This window comes from Mustela putorius, unplaced genomic scaffold (genome assembly GCF_011764305.1).
Source record: "Mustela putorius furo isolate JIRA1106 unplaced genomic scaffold, ASM1176430v1.1 tig00003834_pilon_pilon_pilon, whole genome shotgun sequence".
Taxonomy (NCBI): domain Eukaryota; kingdom Metazoa; phylum Chordata; class Mammalia; order Carnivora; family Mustelidae; genus Mustela; species Mustela putorius.
The window spans coordinates 103,495,823-103,515,421 of record NW_025421987.1 but is presented as its reverse complement, the minus strand read 5'-3'; the positions used below and the strand labels follow the sequence as shown (position 1 = coordinate 103,515,421).

At 47.1% G+C, this 19,599-nt stretch overlaps 1 protein-coding gene across 2 annotated transcripts in view; it reads left to right on the top strand.

Annotated features, from left to right (window-relative positions):
- MRAS (muscle RAS oncogene homolog) overlaps positions 1 to 19,599 on the top strand; it is a 61,676-nt gene that overhangs the window by 32,365 nt on the left and 9,712 nt on the right. For both annotated transcript variants that reach the window (XM_004762423.3, XM_045088865.1), the window contains exon 3: positions 18,845 to 18,998. In XM_004762423.3, the coding sequence (XP_004762480.1) occupies positions 18,845 to 18,998 (154 nt within the window). The remainder of the gene's footprint in view (positions 1 to 18,844; positions 18,999 to 19,599) is intronic.

The following is a 19,599-nucleotide window of genomic DNA, read 5'->3' as shown; positions in this document are numbered from 1 at the left end:
ATTGATTTCTGCTCTGATCTTTATGATTTCTCTTCTCCTGCTGGGTTTAGGGTTTCTTTCTTGTTCTTTCTCCAGCTCCTTTAGGTGTAGGGTTAGGTTGTGTACCTGAGACCTTTCTTGTTTCTTGAGAAAAGCTTGTACCGCTATATATTTTCCTCTCAGGACTGCCTTTGCTGTGTCCCACAGATTTTGAACCATTGTGTTTTCATTATCATTTGTTTCCATGATTTTTTTCAATTCTTCTTTAATTTCCTGGTTGACCCATTCATTCTTTAGTAGGATGCTCTTTAGCCTCCATGTATTTGAGTTCTTTCCAACTTTCCTCTTGTTATTGAGTTCTGGCTTCAGAGCATTGTGGTCTGAAAATATGCAGGGAATGATCCCAATCTTTTGGTACCGGTTGAGACCTGATTTGCGACCCAGGATGTGATCTGTTCTGGAGAATGTTATATGTGCACTAGAGAAGAATGTGTATTCTGTTGCTTTGGGATGGAATGTTCTGAATTTATCTGTGATGTCCATCTGGTCCAGTGTGTCATTTAAGGCCTTTATTTCCTTGTTGATCTTTTGTGTAGATGATCTGTCCGTTTCAGTGAGGGGGATATTAAAGTCCTCCACTATTTTTTTTGAAGATTTTTATTTATTTATTTGACAGAGAGGCAGGCAGAGGTGTGTGTTGGGGGGGAAGCAGGCTCCCTGCTGAGCAGAGAGCCCAATGTGGGGATTGATACCAGGACCCTGAGATCATGATCTGAGCTGAAGGCAGAGGTTTAACCCACTGAGCCACCCAGGCACCCACCCCTCCACACCCTCACTTTAAATATGGAGGTGTCTTTGGGTCTAAAATGAGTTTCTTGTAGACAGCATATTGATGATGGGTTTTTTTTTTTTTTAATCCGTTCTGATACCCTGTGTCATTTAGCCCATTTACATTCAGGGTAACTATTGAAAGATATGAATTTAGTGCCATTGTATTGCCTTTAAGGTGACTGTTACTATATATTGTCTCTGTTCCTTTCTGGTCTACAACTTTTAGGCTCTCTCTTTGCTTAGAGAACCCCTTTCAATATTTCCTGTAGAGCTGGTTTGGTGTTTGCAAATTCTTTTAGTTTTTGTTTGTCCTGGAAGCTTTTTATCTCTCCTTCTATACTGAAAGATAGTCTAGTTGGATATAGTATTCCTGGCTGCAGGTTTTTCTCATTTAGTACTCTGAATATGTCATGCCAGTTCTTTCTGGCCTGCCAGGTCTCTGTGGATAAGTCTGCTGCCAATCTAATATTTTTACCATTGTATATTACAGACTTCATGTCTCAGGCTGCTTTCAAGATTTTCTTTTTGTCATTAAGACTAGTAAGTTTTACTATTAGATGATGGGGTGTGGACCTATTTTTATTGATTTTAACAGGGGTTCTCTATGTCTCTTGGATTTTGGTGCTTGTTCCCTTTGCCATATTAGGGAAATTCTCTACAATAATTCACTCCAATATACCTTCTGCCCCCCTCTCTCCTTCTTCTTCATCTGGATTCCCAATTATTCTAATATTCTTTTGTCTTAGGGTATCACTTATCTCTAATTCTCCCCTCATGGCTCAGTAGTTCTTTGTCTCTCTTTTGATCAGCTTCTTTATTCTCTGTCATTTGGTCTTCTATATCAATAATTCTCTCTTCTGCCTCATTTATCCTAGCAGTAAGAACCTCCATTTTTGCTTGCACCTCAGTAAAAACTTTTTTGATTTCAGCTTGGTTAGATTTTAGTTCTTTTATTTCTCTAGAAATGGCTTTTATTTCTTGAGACAGGGTTTCTCTAATATCTTCCATGCCTTTTTCGAGCCCAGCTAGCACCTTCAGAATCGTCATTCTGAACTCTAGATCTGACATATTACCAATGTCCATATTGATTAGGTCCCTAGCCTTCAGTACTGCCTCTTGTTCTTTTTTTTTTTTTGTAGTGAGTTTTTCCTCCTCGTCATTCTATCCAGATAAGAATATACGAATGAGAGAATAAAATACCAAAATGGTGGCAAAGACCCCAGAAAAATGTACACTAACCAAATCAAAAGAGACCCCAAATCTGAGGGAGAAGAAAGGGGTTAAAAAGAAATTTTTTAAAAATTTAAAATATATATATATATATGAGACTGGGGAATAGAACAGAGCCACCTAATTGATTTGGGGTGTATTTTATTCTCTTGGAAGAAACTACCTCCCAAAATTTTAAAGAAAGAAAAACTTGTATATATACACAAATAAGGGTAAACACAATGAAGGGATGGAATATGACTATAAAGATGATAATTAAAAATTCTAAAAAAGGAATTGATAAGATAAGTTGGTTGGAAAAAAAAAAAAAAGAAAGTGGAGAGAATTTGCTCAGGCTGGAGACTAGAACAAAGCCCTGTGCTAGATTTAGGGTATATTTTGATCTATTAGAAGAAATTGTACCCCACAGTTTTTTGGAAGAAAAAGCCCTATATGTATACAAAAAATAAAATTAGAGACAATGAAAGATAAAATGTGACTATATTAATGAAGGTTTAAAAAGATTTTTTTTAAAGAAAGGTATTGTTAAGATGAACTAGTTAAAAAAAGTTAAAAGAAAGTGGAAGTTTAAAAAACTATAATAAGAAAAAAATAATATTAAAACATTTTAATTGAATTTGCAAGACTAAAGAATCATGGGGAGAAAGCCATGAATTCCATGCTTTACTTTTTCCTCCTCTGGAATTCTGCTTTTATCCTTATCAGTGACTTTGGTTTTGGAGGGATGTTCTTGCTGATCTTCTGGGGGAGGAGCCTATTGTAGTGATTCTCAAATGTCTTTGCCCGAGGCAGAATATGTTGCCCTGCCAGGAGCTGGGCTAAGTAATCTGTTCCAGGTTCGCTCTAGGAAGCTTTTGTTCCCTGAATGCTTTCCGATTTCCGTAGAGCTCTTTCCAGAGCTCTGGAGGACAGGAATGAAAATGGTGGCCTCCCAATCTCTGGCCCGGAGTTGCTGAGAACTCTCGGCCCCACTCCTCAGTGCACCCTCAAAGAAAAGTGCTCAATCACTCCTGTCTCCCTGGTCTCCGGCTGCACCCGGCCTGTGACCAGCCATTTCTGTCTCTGGCACATGGTTTGGAGTCTCCAAACCCAGCAGATTCCTGCATTCAGAGAGGGAAGGTGAGTCTCCCCAGTTCTACTACTTGTGGGGTCCCTGCTCAAAAAGCAGTGGTCCAACTGTGCCACGGATCACTGTTTAAGGTAACCCCAAGCTGAGAGCTCACTCTTCAGCTCTGTCTCTGTAGCCGACTTACCCACTCGAATACGTGCAAGCTGTGCTATACTCAGACACCTCTGATCCTTCGGACCCCACAGAACCTGAGACCATGCTGTCCCTGCAAGGGCTCTACCCCCACTTAGCCTCTGGAGCAATGTCCCTCAGTAAAGCAGACATCTAAAAGTTCTGATTTTGTGCTCCATTGCTCCACCGCTTGCTGGGAGCCGACATCTCCCCCCACAGTCTATCTTCCCGTTGCTTCAGATTCACTTCTCCACACATGCTACCTTTCAGAAAGTGGTCGATTTTGTGTTTCTGGAATTGCTGCTCTTCTTCTCTTTGATCTCCTGTTGGGTTTGTAGGTGTTCAGAATTTTTTGATGACTATCTAGATGAACTCCTGCGACCTGATGTCATCTCAGTCTGCTACTCCTCTGCCGTCTTGACTACTCTCCCCTCTCTGACTGTTTCTTAAAGTAACTTTGGGTGTATTAAATTAGTTTCTGAGACTGGAAAATTTTTCAGGGGTGATTTTTAGGAAGATTGTGTAATAACTTTTTTTTATGATATATATTTTTTAAGGGGTTTTGTTTGTTTGTTTGTTTGAGAGGGCGAGAATGAGAGAGGGGAAGCAGGGGAACCAGCAGGGAACCCAAATCGGGGCTCGATCCCAGGACCCTGAGATCATGACCTGAGCAGAAGGCAGATGCGTCATCAACTGAGCCACCCAGGCACCCCAGTGATAACATTTATAGCAGCTGCAACAGCAGGGAAAAGGGAAGCATGACCAAAGCATTACTTTATAAGCATGAACTTGCAAAGCTTTTGTTCTGAAGCATCTGGGCTCCCTTGGGTGCTATGCCTCTAAATCTGCCACCTGAATCAAGCCTAATTTAGGGCACTGCCCACCCAGCGCCTGCCACAGGCACAGATACCGGATTCCCAGATTAGTATACTCTCCACTCAAGTATTTCTTGTATTAAGAAAAGGAAGGCTTAAAACTTTACAGCTAAATATTAATTAGTCTGGCATTTAAAAGGATGTCCCATATTTGGGGAACTTTAATCAAAGACTGGTTGTATGTAGGCATGAATATAACTGTGGCACCTTCTGGGGCTAGACTCTTCTGGGGTGGTTTGCGGTCCTAGAATAGACAGTACTTTCCCAAGGGCATCCAGAGTCCGGACATCATGCTTCCCTGGAGACCATACCATCCTGGGGGAGGGGCAAGGCCTGAGGTGCCTTCCAAGTTCTCTGAGCTCTGGATTGCTCTTCTTCTGTATTCAGGAAGAGCAAGAACATGGCAGCTTGATCATGATGATGAGGAGAAGGAGGCTAATTATGAGGACAGTAACGATATGTATTGTGCAATGACTCTGCGGAAGCCCAATGCCGAGCACGTTGAATATGCTCTCTTTTAATCCTTTCAGCACCGTTGTGCCAGCTACTGTTGTTATTGTCCTAAAAGTAAAGCACAGAGAGATTCACAGAGCTAGCAATGGCTTGAACGCCCCTTTGTGTCCTGGATTCTCTGTTAGTCTGACGGGGTAGGGAAATCCCCTCCCACCTCACACACTGATCCCTGGGGCTCTGGGGAGAGGGGAGTGTGGCTGGGATTACAGGATCAACAGACACCCTCACCTGTCCTTCTTACAACCCCAGGGTCCCTCAGAGGTCCAGGTGCCCTTCCTCAGCTTGCTCAAAGAGCCTTCTCTGTGGTGGCTACACTGAGGATTCTCACAGGCTTCCTGCTTACCTACAAACTTGTTTCTTGCTTTCTTTCAAGAGACCTCATTGCCCTGGTTCTCCCAGAAACTAAAACATGGGAGGCAGCTGACCTCAGAGGCCAGCAGCCATGCTCTCCATAGCTGGGACCCTCAGGCTTTGGAGCAGATTTGCTCCCAGTTCCCAGATTTGCTCCCCAGAGCTTCAGGACCCCCATCTCACCTGTCATTGTTGCGGGCCCATTTCTGGAAGTATCTCCTCTGAGTCTGGTGCCTACCTCTCTTCTGTGGGCTTACATCAACTTCCCCACCTCCTGGCCCTCCAGCCCTCTCGTCTGGTCCCTGACTTTGGACCCCCTCTCACACTGGCTTAAATTTAGCTATAGGACTCACCCGACCCCAGTTCTCATGTTTCATGGATCAGGAAGAACCAAGCCTAAGCAGAATCCTGAAATTTTGTATTTATTCTTGTGGGGGTTTTTTTGGTGTGAGAGATAAAATATACATAAAATTGACCATTGTAACCATTTTTAAGGGTCCGGCTCTGTGCTATTAAGTCCATCCACACTGCTCTGCCATCACCACCACTGTTGGTCATCTCTGACCGCCACTCTGTGCACACAATGATAACTCCTGCTCGCCTCCCCCAGGCCCTGACAATGGCCATGCCACGTGCCGTCTCTTTGAGGTTGGCCACTCCAAGTATCTCCCATATGCAGACACATACAGGACTCGTTCTTTCATGACCAGCTTATTTCACTTAGCACAGTGTCTTCAAGGCTCATCCACATTATAACGTGTGTCAGCATTTCTTCTTTTTAAGACTGTATAATATTCCACTGCATATGTGTATATATACACATGCATATACATTTGTTTACCCATTCATCCAGCAATGGACACAGGGGCTGTATCCACTTTTTGGCTATTGTGAATACTGTTGTTGTACACACGAGTGTACAAAGATTTCTTCTAATCCATGCATTCACATGTTTCATCTTGGAGTTCTTGTGTGCCTATTTTTTCTGTTAGGCTAGGACTGGAAGGTTCCTGAGCTCTAGGCTATCACCTTCCTCACTTTACACCTGAGGAAACTGGTACATGTGGAGAAGGGTCTGGCCTGAGGTCAGATCTAACTAGTGGCTGAGCCAGGCCTGGGGCGTCTTGGCTCCTCAGGGCACATCCCCCATCCTGTCCTGCTGCCTCCTGTTTTGACCCAGGCCTTGGTCCTGTGGTGTAGGATGTTGACCAGATCCTCTGCCCACTTAGAGTAGGAGCAGGTGTTTCTAGGCTTTCTCTCCTATATGGCCTCCTGGTCCTGCCCTCTGCCCAACCTGGCATCTTCCGTCCACCAACAGAGAACAGCATTAGGCCCTGAATCTCCCTCCACCTCTTCCCACTGGGACTCCTGGGCCCAGCTCTGTAGCCTCTCTGTCCCCCTATATCCCCTGCAACAGCTAGGGCTTTGCAAAGAGTAAGGCTCCAGCTCTTCTCCTGCACCCTCAGAAGCTGGGACGTTTCCACCCTGGCTTCTGCCCAAACCTCAGACACAAGTGCTGTTGTCTTCTCGGAGCAGCTTGGACCTGGCTTTTCCCTGAACACTTGAATCCACATTCTTTCTGGAGGGGGGAGGGAAGGAGGACATTGGAAGGGCAGCGAGAGTAAAAGGAACATTTATCGAGTGTACTTTTCTGGTCTAGAGGCTTTACTTGGAGCGTCATCTTCCGAGTAAGCACTTCCCCATGTCCCCCCAGCTGAGAATGGGGTACAGGCAGAGCTGCCCGGTCCTTCTACCTGTCCAGCCATCCTCCCTTTCTCCTGCTAGCAGTGATGCAGGAGGAATTCCCCCTTTTTCTTTTATGAGGGAACATGGCCCCTGGCCTCAAATTATGAAATCTAGCCCTCTAGGCCTCAACCTGACCCTTTATCCTGGTTCCGTCAGCCAGTCAGCCATCACTGCTTGCATGCTTCCAGGAATGTGCAACTCGCTGATCTGTGAGCTGCCTCAGGCGGTGCTTCCGGGTATACTGAAACCAGATCACCTCCCAAACCCTCCCTCACTGTGGCTCCTTCCACTTCCCAGCAGTGGGGGAGTGGTTACTCCTGACCAGACTTTTCTGGAAGACCAGAACCTGTGCTCGGGGCTTGAAAGGGATGGTTGTGTTTCCTCCTTGTAACACTTATGTCACATGGAGATTAGTGTCTCTAGCTTCTAGGTGAGTGTAACCCAGCCTCCGCCAGTGTGCACCGGCACTACCCTGATAGCCGATGGAGTGGTAAACGTGAACTGTCAGTGCGGTTGGAAAATCACACTGCTGCTTTCCTGTGACCACAAAGGCCCTTCCCCTGGGGACCCAGACCTCCTGCTTCAGCGCCTGTCCAGCAGTCCTCCAATCAGTCAGGCCCTGCAGGGGAGGACCAGGAGTCAGCGAGGGGTAATAGCATGTCCAAGGTTACCCAACTGATTAGAGCCCCCTTCCTCTGACCCCGAAGAGAAGGATCTTACTCTTGCTCTGTGCCAGCTTAACCCCACCTGCTGGCCTGGGAGCTGAGGGGACCCTCCCCCCCCATCAGCCAGTGACCTAGGGTCAGCTCAGCAAGGCTGCATGATGATGATGTATGCAACGCACACCCGTCCCCCATCAAAGTCACAGTGCAGCCTGGAGTCAGTCTGGGGATTTGCACCCCAAATCCCAGGCGGAGTTCCTCTCACACTGCTGACAAGTCCTGTACTTGGGAGTTACTTTTGGGTTTTGCCCTGACTTCAGAATTTCATGCTGATTGCTCTTAGTCACGTGACCTGTTTGGGCTGAGTGCACCAGCTGGGTTAGTAAATTTGAGATCTTCCTGGTCTGCCCATGCATAGCGTGAGACCACCTGCCCCAGGCCCCAGCGCAGCCACTGCCTGCCTGCTGTCACCTTGACCCAGGTTCTTCTTTCCCTCAGGCACAGACAGCCTCTGGACCAAGACCATGTGTCCTCATTGGTGGGGCTTGTGTCCCAAATGGGATGTATGCTCAGAGTTGTTGCAAAGAGTAAATGAAGCAATACAAATTGCAAGCTCTTTGAGGGAGAACTGTCCTTTGTCTACCACCATTTCTCCAATGCCAGCCTGGAGATGGAACCTATTTATTGGGTGAGGGAGGGAATAAGGAACCTTATGAGGGGCGTGACACATAGCAGACCTTGGGAGATGCCTATCACTGCTGTGATTGTTCAGATATGACTTACGGTACTAGTCAGGATGGTGGCTTGGTGCTTTCAGGAACAGGCTTTATCACAGGTGCAAGAGAGGCCGTCAGTCCCTCTGCCCACTTCCTGGGAGCTCCAGGAGTGAGACATGAGCTCCTGACTTGGAGCTACTACCTCCCCTCTCCATTGATGTGTGGATTGGCCTCTGAGTTTTGTGTACATGGATGAGTTCACTAATTCATTTAACAAATACGTCGGGGTACTTGCCATGTGCCTGGCTCTCTTTTGGGCTCTAAGGAGGCAGCATTTGACAAAGTCCAGTCCCAGGTGTCATGAAGCTTCTGTTAAAATAGGAGGGACAGAGCAGAAAAAATTATGTAATGTGTCAAGTGATGATAAATACTATGAAGGAGAATAAGGCAAAGTAAAGGAAACAGACAGTGAGGAAGGGGTTGCTATCTTACACAGGCTGATCAAGAGAAGCGAAAACCTGTCCACACAAAAACTTGCACAAGAATGTCCAAAGCACCTGATAGAGTGATGTTGGAACAGAGATGTGAAGGATAAAGCTGTACTTATACCTGAAGGAAGAGAATCTTAGACACAGAGAACATCAGTTGCAAAGACCCTGAGACAGGGGTATGGACTTTTTGGAGACTAGGTAGGAGGCCAGGATGCAGAGCAAGTAAGGCGGCACTAATGGGAGAGGTCAGAGAGACAGCAGGGAGGCACTGATCTCATAGGCTAATGTAGAAAAAATAAGCCATTGGATGGTTTTGAGCAGAGAGGAGATATAGTCCAATTGATGTTTTAAAAGGAGTGGAGAATAGACCATAGAGGAATCAGGGCAGAATCGGGGAGACCAGTTAAGAAGCCAAGCAGACTAGGGCATCACTGAAGGAAATAGCTAGAAAGAATTAGCTTCTCGATGTGTTTTGAAGGAGGAAGCAACAAGATTTGTGGATAGAGTATATGTCATGAGGTGGGGGAAGTGGGAAGAGTCTTTGGCCTGAACAACTGGTAGAATAGTTATGTTTATCAACATTAAGAAGACTGGTGAAAAGCAAGTTTGTTGGGGGAGGGAATCAGTTTAATTTTGGACATGTTAAATCTGAGGCACCTCTCTCATAGAAATAGAAGTGAAAGAGGCAAATGGATGTCAGAGTCTGTACTAAGGGTACTGGGAGATGTATAGGCTGGAGATGGACATTTGGGAGTGGACATGTAAAGCAGTATGAGATGAGAGATGGCCAATGAAGTGAACGTGGGTTAGAGAAGGGGTCCCAGGACTGAGTGTGGGGACCTATCATTTAGAGGGTAGGGTGGTGAAGGGACAGAGCAGGACCAGTCACTGCAGTAGGAGAAGAACCGAGAAGAGAGTGATGTCCCAAGGCCAAGGGAAGAAGGCTCTCCAACAAGGAGGGAACCATCAACCACTTCCAGTGTCAGCAGGCTGCCCAGAGGGATGAGGACCGAAATGTACTCACTGCATTTAGTGACACAGAGGTTGTTGGTGACTTGACAAGACCAATCTTGATAGAATGATCAGCCCTGAGAGTGGGTTCAAGAGAGAGTGGAGGGGAGGAAGAGCAGGCAGTGAGAACAGATAAGTCAAGGGATGTGTTTTGTAAAGAGGAACAGAGAAGGGACAGTAGCTGGAGGGAGATGAGAGGTCAAAGGGCAGGGTTTCCACTGTTGATTTTTTTTTTGCTTTATTTTATTTTATTTTTTAGGTGAGAGAAATTATAGTATGTTTACATACTGGTGGAAATGAAACAAAAGAGAAACAGTGCCAGAGAGGGAAGGCGCCATGATAGCATCAGTGTTCTTGTCTGGGGGACAGAGGACAGGACCCAGTGCCTGGCTGGAGGGCATCGTCTCTGACAGGAGCAGGGCCAGGTCATCCCCCATAGCAAGAAGGCAATGGAGTATGTGTTGCAGAGAAAAAGGCAGGGGGCTTCCTCATACAATGTTTTTAATTGACTTGTAACTCACATGTAAAGTATACGATTGAGTGCTTTTGAGTACATATACACAGTTGCACACCCACAACTACTGATTGAATCACAAACCAACAATCACTTGGATCACCACGGATTCCTCAACATTTCCATTGCCTCCCCCTGGAATGCTAACCCCATTAAAGCAGCCATTCCCTGTCCTCCCCTCCCCTTCCCCCAGCCCCTGAAACTAGTGATCTACTTTCTGTCTTTACAGATTTGCCCGTTCTGGACATTTCCTATGTATCAACAGCACCATACAGTAAGCGGCCTTTGAGACTGGCCTCTTTCACTCTGTGGACTGTTTTCATGCAGCGTGTATCAGAATCTCATTCCTTTCTATATATGAATAATATTCTGATGTATGGATGCATCACACTTTCTTTATCCACTCATACACTGGTGGGTCTTCGGATTGTTTCCACTTTGGGCCATCAGGGAATCATGCTGCTTTGGACATTCTTGTGCAAGTTGTCGTGTGGATATGTTTTCACTTCTCTTGGGTCTGCCCCTGGGCACGGAAGGGCTGGGTCAAATGGTAACTCTACATTCTGCTTTTTGAGGAAACTCAAAACTGTGTTCTGCAGTGGCCCTGCCTGCCTCACACCCCACCCCATCCCACCCCACCCCTGCCGCAGTGTGTGAGGCTCCTGCTGTCTGTGAGGTGGATTGATCTGGAAGCTTGTGGAATTTAGCTGGTGATCTCTGTTTCTCACACTCAGCTGGGAGTGGAGGGTGAAGAACGGGAGTTGGTGGGAAGCGGTGGCCTCAGGAGTGGGAGAGGACTGGATGGGGATGTGTTCAGGTTTGTTGGGGGTCCTAAGGACCCCAGAATTTGGGCTGGGACTTTAAGGGGAGCCAGGTGCCTAGCCATGAGCCCTCTCCCCTGAGCTACAGGTGGCCACCCAGGGGCAGGTGTGGAGTAAGTGAATCCCTTCCAGGCCTTGTCTCCTGTCTCTGTGGAACTCAGGTGTTCTGTCCCCCACCTCCTCCATTTAAACCTGCACCTCTTCACAGGCTTTGGGGACCCTGCTGTGTTCTTGCTCAAAGACAGGCTGTCAGGGGCGCCTGGGTGGCTCAGTGGGTTAAAGCCTCTGCCTTTGGCTCAGGTCATGATCCCAGAGTCTTGGGATCGAGCCCCACATCGGGCTCTCTGCTCAGAAGGGAGCCTCCTTCCTCCTCTCTCTCTGCCTGCTTCTCTGCCTACGTGTCATCTCTCTCTGTCAAATAAATAAATAAAATCTTTAAATTGAAAAAAAAAAAAAAAAAAAAGACAGGCTGTCACCAGACACCCTGGGGTTCAAACTTACCTCTCTTGCTCTCTAGCAGTATGAAACTGAGCCAGTCACCTGTAGAACATTGCCTCCCTCAACACCCTGAGGACAAAATGGGGTTGTAGGCCAGCGTTTTGTCTCTCTGTTCCTTTCTGTTGCCAGGTCCCTCCCAGGCTACCTCCTCTTTCTGGTGTGTTCCTGGTGACACAGCTGAGATGCTCCCCTGCCCCTGCTACCCTCTCTCCTCTTTTCTACTCTTCCCTCCCCAGCCGTGACATTTGTTTGGGGGTGGGGTGTTCCCAGCTCCTGTGAGAATTCCACAAAGCCATGGACCGTCTCCCTGAAAGAATGTGCACCCACACATGTGAGCTATTCACCAAGTCAGAGAATCTAGGCCCTCATGAAAGTGTATCCCAAGGACTCCTTGAACCATTCCCCCAGCTGCAGGAGGGTGGCCTCCGGAGCAAGTGTCCCCTGGGGCTGGTGGCCAGCACTTCTCCTCAGTCCATCCTGAAATCAGCGAGTTGAGGCTGGGGCCACTGCCAGAGAGAAACTTCTCCATCATCAGGAAGCCATCCACATGCCCTACGACTTAGCTCCCTCCCCCTCAGCGAGTCCCAAGTGGCCTGGCTTTCCACACCCTGCCAGTGCTGTGGAGAAGAAAGTAGCCCTATTTCTGGAAACAGTGCATGGTCAATGCGTCTAGCCCTTCTGCCCAGCACCCAGCCCGTGCCATACACACTCTTACCCGGAAAGGGGAACACAAGAAAAATAGTCGAGTGCCCTCATCACTACCAATGCTCAGCTAGGTAGCCTATTTTTATTTGAGTCTTCTCCTGGGAAGAGCATCTACTTCCCCACCTGACTCCCCTGTGAAATGGGCATGATCACTCCCACCTCCCACCATGGGTCTGTGGATTAGAGATAGATAGAAATCATGAGGCATGGTCTTTGGAGTCATTTCTATGTCTAGAAATTCTCATCTGTATTGTTTCATATTCCAGAACCCTTACCTCTCCATGTTGGGTGAAGGTCACCTTTTGGTGATTTCCCTTAGAGCTGGCAGGGACTGGTTGAGCACAGCAGCTGCCTTTCCTATAGTGCACACGTGATTTGTCTAGTCATTCTGCAAGTACTTTCTGAACCTGCATTGGGTGCCGAAGCTTTTGAGAGACACAGGGAAATGAAAGCCCAGCTTCCCTCCCATCCCTCCTGTGGAGCTCCACCCTGTGGTGGGGAGCTGAGCCAGGCCTAGGGGCACTGACTCGGAGAAACCCACAGAACTCACAGAACCCAGGACACACACAATAGGAAGGGTTCAAAGACAGAAGTCCGAGGCTGGGGCTCTCGGAAGAGGAGGCAGAGGGCAGCTGTGCTGGGGGGAGGCTGGGGCAGCTGGCGAGAGGGCATTCTAGTTGGAGGTCATGGCTTGTGCAAAGGCTTGGAATTGAGACACAGCCTGGCTGGTTGTGGGTGGCCAGACCCACACCCTCTGGTTAAAGATAAAAGCCTGAACGGGCAGGGGCAGCTGGGTCTTAGGGAAGTTGGGGCGGCCTCCTTCCCAGTGTGTGGCCTTGAGGGGATCCCCTTTACTCTCTGGGCCTCAGTTTCCACATTTGTTCTAGGCCACAGAGAGGATCCAGAGGGCATGTATGTCTAAAATCCCAGCACGATGCCCGCTGCCAGTAGGAACATGGTGGGCAGGACCATTTTCAGCCAAAGAGCTCAGACTGTACCCTGGGCTGCTGCCAGTGTCCGAGCCCTGAGCCCATGCCAGGGTGTGGCTCCCTCGGGAAGCCCTGAGGAGGAAGAAGAGGAGGAGGAAGAAAAGAAGGAAGAGGAAGCAGGGTGGGAGAGGAGGAGGGCTCCACCGGGACCCAGGCTGGTGCCCCTTACGTGTTGGCTGCCCGCCTGTTGGAGACCTCGTGCCACGCTGGCCTGGGGGGCTGGGCTTCTGAGAGCCACACTATCTAAGAGAAGCCTTGGGGTTTCCACTTAAACCGTCCGGAGGCATACTGCTGGGCCCACAGCCTCTGAGTGGGGACAATGAGGTGGGCCAGACAGGTACACAGCACTGACCCACTGTCTCCAAAATCTGTCTCTCTTCTTCCTCCTTCCATAGTTGGGCTGCCTCTGGCTGCCTCTGCCTCTCTGTGGCTCTCTTCTGTCTTCTCTCACTTGCTCTCTTCCTCACACACACTCACACACACGCTGGCACAGCACCTCTTCTCCCACAGTGACTAATACTTTCTGTCTCCAGAGTCCTCCTACCTTCCTGACATCAGACATGGGAAATGCAGGTGGAATCATAATTTCTTAAAAGCACAGCTGCCCGTTATCTTCGGCCTCCCTGGGAGGCAGAATTGCTGATGAGGGGCTGTGCCCGGGCACTTCCAGGTGTATGTGTGCGGAGGGGAGGGATGAACCCCAAACCAGACGAGGCCCAGCTCAGCCCCACCACATCTGCCCCTCCCAGCTTACACCTGCCCTGCTCGGGTTCCAAGGTTTAGAGTTCCCATGGCACTCTCCACCCTCCTCTCTCCAGTTGACCCCCATTCCCTGTGTCCTGTGCCCTCAATGTCTCCCCATTCACTGTTCCCTCTGCCTCTCGGGCACACCTGCCTTCGCTGATGCCCTGGTTGCCTCTGCCCCGGTCCCTTTTATGCCAGGACACTAACCCCCCACCCCCTCCCCGAACCCTCAGCTCTTTTCTTCACAGCGTCCAGGCCCTGGCTCATGCTGTTTGTTTGCCTGGAAGCCCTTCCCCAGACCCTGTCTTTTTTATATCAAATACTGTTCTTTCAAGGGCAGGATCAATACCCCCTCTTGGCTAAAACCTTGCATTATCCCTCCAAGCTGAAGGGACCTCCCTGTTTGGCCTAGATTTCCCCATAGTATGTATCACTTTCTATCCTGTGTGTTATTTTTCTTGACGTACCAGCCCAGCTAGCCTCTCAGTACCTTGATAGGGAGATGCAGCCTAGTCTTTAATCACCCCCAGTACCGAGCAGAGCCCTGAGTAGGCGCTCAGAAGAGGGTTGACAAATGGGTGACTGAACGCCCCTCTCTCGGTCCCACATGTAGGCTGCTCCTGCCCCTGCAAGGTGGGACGGGCCTGGCCGTTACCGCACAACCACCTGCCACCCCTGTCTGTTTTGTTACTAGGAGTATGCTGAGGCTGGTACAATGAGCTGGAAAGTTCCTTCATTTTCCAGTCTCTGGAGCAGATTGTAGATAGGTAATAAAAAGAGCTTGGTGTCATTCACGGGGGAGATTTGTCTGTTTGATTTCTTGGATAATTATTGGCCTATTCAGGTTTTCTATTATTTTCTTGAGCCAGTTTTGTTTATTTATGTTTTCTAAAATGGTCCGTTTCATCAAGAATTAAAAATTTTTTTGCTATAAAACTGCATATAGTTTTCTCTCCGAATTAAATGTATGTCCAGATCTATAGTCATAGGCCTTTTCTCATTCCAAAGGCTTATTAGACTTTCTTCTCTTTTGTTGCTGCTAAGAACTGCTAAAGGCTTTTCTTTTTCTTTCTTTTTTTTTTTTTTTTTAATTGGTCCTTTCAAAGAGTCAGCTTTTGATCTTTGGATTTCTACTACTTTTTTCTTCCTCTCATTTTCTTAATTTCTACTTTCATTGATGATTTCTTCTTTCCTTGGTTTTATTTTTTTCTTTCCTAGCCCTTGATTTAAATGCCTAGATAATTTTCAGTCTCCCTCGTTTTTGGAAGTGCATTTAAAGCTATAATTTTCCTCTGAGTACCAATTTGGCCTCAAACCAGAGCTTTTATTATTGTTCATTGTCGTTCAGTTCTAAATTGTTTGTCGTTTCTGCTTTGCTTTTTTCTTTAACTAGAGTATTATAGAGCATTATAGCTTTTTAAACTTTCAAGTGGATAGTTTCTTTTATACTCATGTTGCTGTTAATTTCTGACCTTATTGCATAAAAGCAAAACATAGCCCATTTGACATCTGCTTTCTGGAATTTGTTGAAATTTTTATTTATGACTTAACATGTGGCCAATTTTCGTGACGATTTCATGTGTTTTGAAAATGCTTATTTACTGTTCAAGTGTTCTTTCAGATTAAGGTGGGTTTTTTTTTGTTGTTTTGTTTTCTTATAGCTTACTTAAGTAATCTCTACACCCAACATAGGACTCGAACTCACAACCCTGAGATTGAGAGTCGCATGATCTTCCGACTGAGCCAGCCAGGCTCCCCCCTCAGATTAAGTTTTTAAATTGCTTTATTTAGATCATTATTTTTCCAGGGTGGGGGGGTCAATGGTTCTGTCTCTCTCTGACAGAGATCTTTTCAAGTTCTTTCACAATGGTTATGGGATTGTCTATACCTACTGGGTTTAGAAATCAAGTTTTTATACATGTATGTTTTAGGCTATATTCTTATATACTTAAGATTCATGACTTCGGCACTTCTTGATACTTGTCCTTTGTCCCATTGTAAATACATTGGTTTGTCCTGTTCAATGCGTTGGCCTTGAATCCTATTTTGTGGATGCGTGTGGCTAACATATCCTTTTATACCCTTTCTCTTTTTATTCTTTCTGTGTCATTTTGCTCTGTATATTTCTATCGTAGTAGCAGACAAATGGATTTTGTATTGAGTGTCTGCTTTAATGGGTAGATTTAACCCATTTGTGTTTAACCGTTGTTAGTTATAGCTAGATTTACATCTGCCATCTTCTTCCATGTCTCCTTTCTTAGCTTTCTTATTTTTGTGTAGTTTGTTTTTGCCTTTTGTTGGATTTTTCCCATTTATTTTGTTCTGGTTTTTCCCCCCCTTCTGATGACTAGGAACTTTTGAGCTTTGTTTCTAGTGGTTATTCTATACACTACATGTGTTTATGTGTGTATGATTCTGTTTTTTCTACCAACATCTGGATGTAATTATTATCTTCGCCTCTTCCCAAACGAGGCAAGAAATTTAGTAGTAACTTACTTTCCTCCATCCCCTACCCTCACATATGGATCATCATAGATTTTAGTTCTAAACTGTCATTCATTTTCTTCAAACTGTGTAACAAAATTTATTTAAACTTAACTCTTATGTTTGGCTGTGTTCTTTGTTTATCATTGTTTATAATACCACTCATTTTTTTTTCTTTCATGGATCTATTTTTCACTGTGCTGAAGTATTTCCTCCAAGAATTCTTTTCAAAAGCATGGATAATATTATTTTCAAGGCAATCAATGTATGAAATAACCATTTTTCCTTTCCCCACAGTCTGTTTTGACTTTCAGCTTCCTATTGAGTTGGGTTTTTTTTAATCCTGGATGAACATATTTTCACACATCCTAGATCTCTAGCTTGTGTTTTGGGCAATGCACATCTTCAGAATCCATGAGTCCATTAGTTACCTATCACCTGAATGTTTTCTGCTGTTCTACTCACCTTCCCATCCCTTCAGCCAAATCTGTGACATTTTCATCTGTTTTGCTGGTGGGATTTATTTAGTTGCCCTTGGTCCCTATCCAACATGACACCAACTTTTGCCAATGACCTTCAGCTGTCTATACTGTTCTTCACAGTATGTACTTGTCTCCACCAGAAATTATATTACCCATTCTTTTGTTCTTCAGTCTCCCTACTAGATTATGAGGCCTGTGAGAAGAAGGATTTTGCCTCGTTCACTCTAGATCTGTAGTGCCCAGAACACTGCCTGGCACAGAGTAGGCTCTCACATATTTCTTCAGTGAATGAATGAATGAATGAATGAATGAACAAAATTGGGTAGACTGTTTGCATTCATTTATTCATTCAGCTACTATTTGAGTTCTTTTGTGCCAGCTTCCAAGCAGACCAGGTCCCTGCCTCTGGAAGTGACAGTCCAAATGGGAGCCTCTTAAATGGGCAGGAAGGACAGTGTGCCATAAAGGGTCTGTACAGGGGTGGGGAGAGTCCCCCCCAGGAGCCCAGGCAGCAGAATGCAATGAATCAGCTGGCCAAGGCAAGGGGAGCAGGACAGGATGGGTGGTTGGGGGATGACCCAGAGCTGGAGAGAGCACCCCAGGTGAGGAGAACAGGTTCACACCAGATCCTCTTCTAGGGCTTCTTTGTGTCAGGCACTGTTCCAAGGGTCTTAGTATTTTTCAAAACTATTTTATTTATTTATTTGACAGAGAGAGAGAGAGTGCACGCCAGCAAGGGGTGCAGCAGGCAGAGGGAATGGGAGAAGCAGGCTCCCTACCGAGAAAGAAGCCCAATGCAGGGCTTAATCCCAGGACCCGGGGATCTTGGCCTGAGCTGAAGACAGATGCTTAATGATGAGCCACCCAGGCATCCTGGGTCTTAGTATTTTAACTCAAAACAGACCTTAGGATCCCTGTTCATAGGAACAAAAGCACAGAGAAGTGAGCTTGCCCGGGATCATACTTTAGGAATGGAGAACCAGACTCAACCCAGAATCTGGCTACAAAATCCGTAGCCATCTGCTCCACTGCCTCCAAGGAGAAGGAAAATGGGTCTGTCAGGGAGTAGAGTGAGCTAGGAAATGGGGAAGGCCGGATGGTGAGCAGGGGGTTGCAGGAGGCTGAGGGCTTTAGCGCCTCAGGGGGTCAAGCATGTGGGTCTCAAAGGAGCTCCCCCAGTGACTGTGACCACTCTGAAACAGCCTGTGGGGAGGATCTTATCTCAACGGGGAAGGAAGCTGAAGGGGAGAGGGCTTCAGGAGTCTGAGGGGAGGGGGGAGGGAGAGGGGGATGGATGGGTTGGGAAGACTGCCTTTGTTGAGATGGCTCCTCCCACCTTCTCCCAGCCATTCTTGCTTCCTATCGCAGTGCCCCTTCCCACCAACCTGTGACAGCCCCATCCTAGGGCCAAGTGATCCTGGCTCTCAGAGGCCTCTCCTTCCCCGTAGCCTGCCTGCTGTCTGTCCACACAGGCTCTGAAGACCCTACTTGACCAGCCTTTTTGGGGCCTCCCCAATGCATGTCCTGGGGCTCTCCTCCCTAAAGGGAGCAAGGTAGAGGCATTGTTTCCATCTTATAAAAGAGGAAAGGGGGCTCAGAAAGTCAGACAACTTCCCCAGGCATCAGTCTGTAAGGACTGCGACAGGGAGCCAAGCCCAGGTATGGGTACCCCCCCTCCCCCACCCAGGGATTTTGTAGCAGAGCTGATCACTGGTTTTATGAGGCTTTTCTGTAGACAGACAGTTAAGTCCCGGGGGGGCAAGTAGGTTGGAATGGGCAGGTCCACAGTCTGTTAGGGCCTCACTGGGTCCCTTACACTTTAGCTCGGGAAAGCCGTGCAGCCTCTTGTGGGGGCAGCTTGGCCGAGGCACCCTGGGAACAGCCCAGCAGCATGGGGGACTGCAGGCCATGGGAGCTCTACCGGGGGTGGTGACACCCCTGAGTGGACTCTTCCCACCCCAGTTCTGGACACAGCTGGGCAGGAGGAGTTCAGCGCCATGCGGGAGCAGTATATGCGCACGGGGGATGGCTTCCTCATCGTCTTCTCAGTCACGGACAAGGCCAGCTTCGAGCACGTGGACCGCTTCCACCAACTCATCCTGCGTGTCAAGGACAGGTGAGAGCCACTGGGCCAGGACCTCCTGGCCCCTGCCTCAAGGCCGCCTGTCTGTCTGTCTGCCTGCTTGTGTCTCAGAGTCTCAGGTGTAAGCTGAGACACAGAAGGGCAGAGCTGAGCTCACACATCGGTACCCCCAACTCCTACCCCGGTTCTTTCCATGGGGCCAGACTGCTTCCAGGCCCTGAAGTTAGCCCCTCCCATGTCTCCTGAACAGTCCCCACTGATGGCTCCAGTTTAAGCAAATGTTACCAGGTTCGAAGAAAAAGTGAATTTCCTCTTCAGTATGCATTATAAGTGGTTACATTACATTTGACTGTGAGATATACAAGCCCCTAATTAAAGGCTCATTTTTTCCTTTAGTATTACATGGAGTAATTAAATAATTTGTAGTTTCTTAAAGCCTAACTGGTCTTTTCAGTTAATTGGCTCTTAAAGAGGCAACATAGGAGAGTAAAAGGACAAATTAAAAAGAAAGCAGCAAGCTTTGAGCAAATCTCAGTAAATTCAGAAAAATCTAGTTAACACCTATTCCAATGGCAAAGTGTTAATAATTTTACCAGGTAAGGGGATACACACTCACATGTACTCATATGCATAA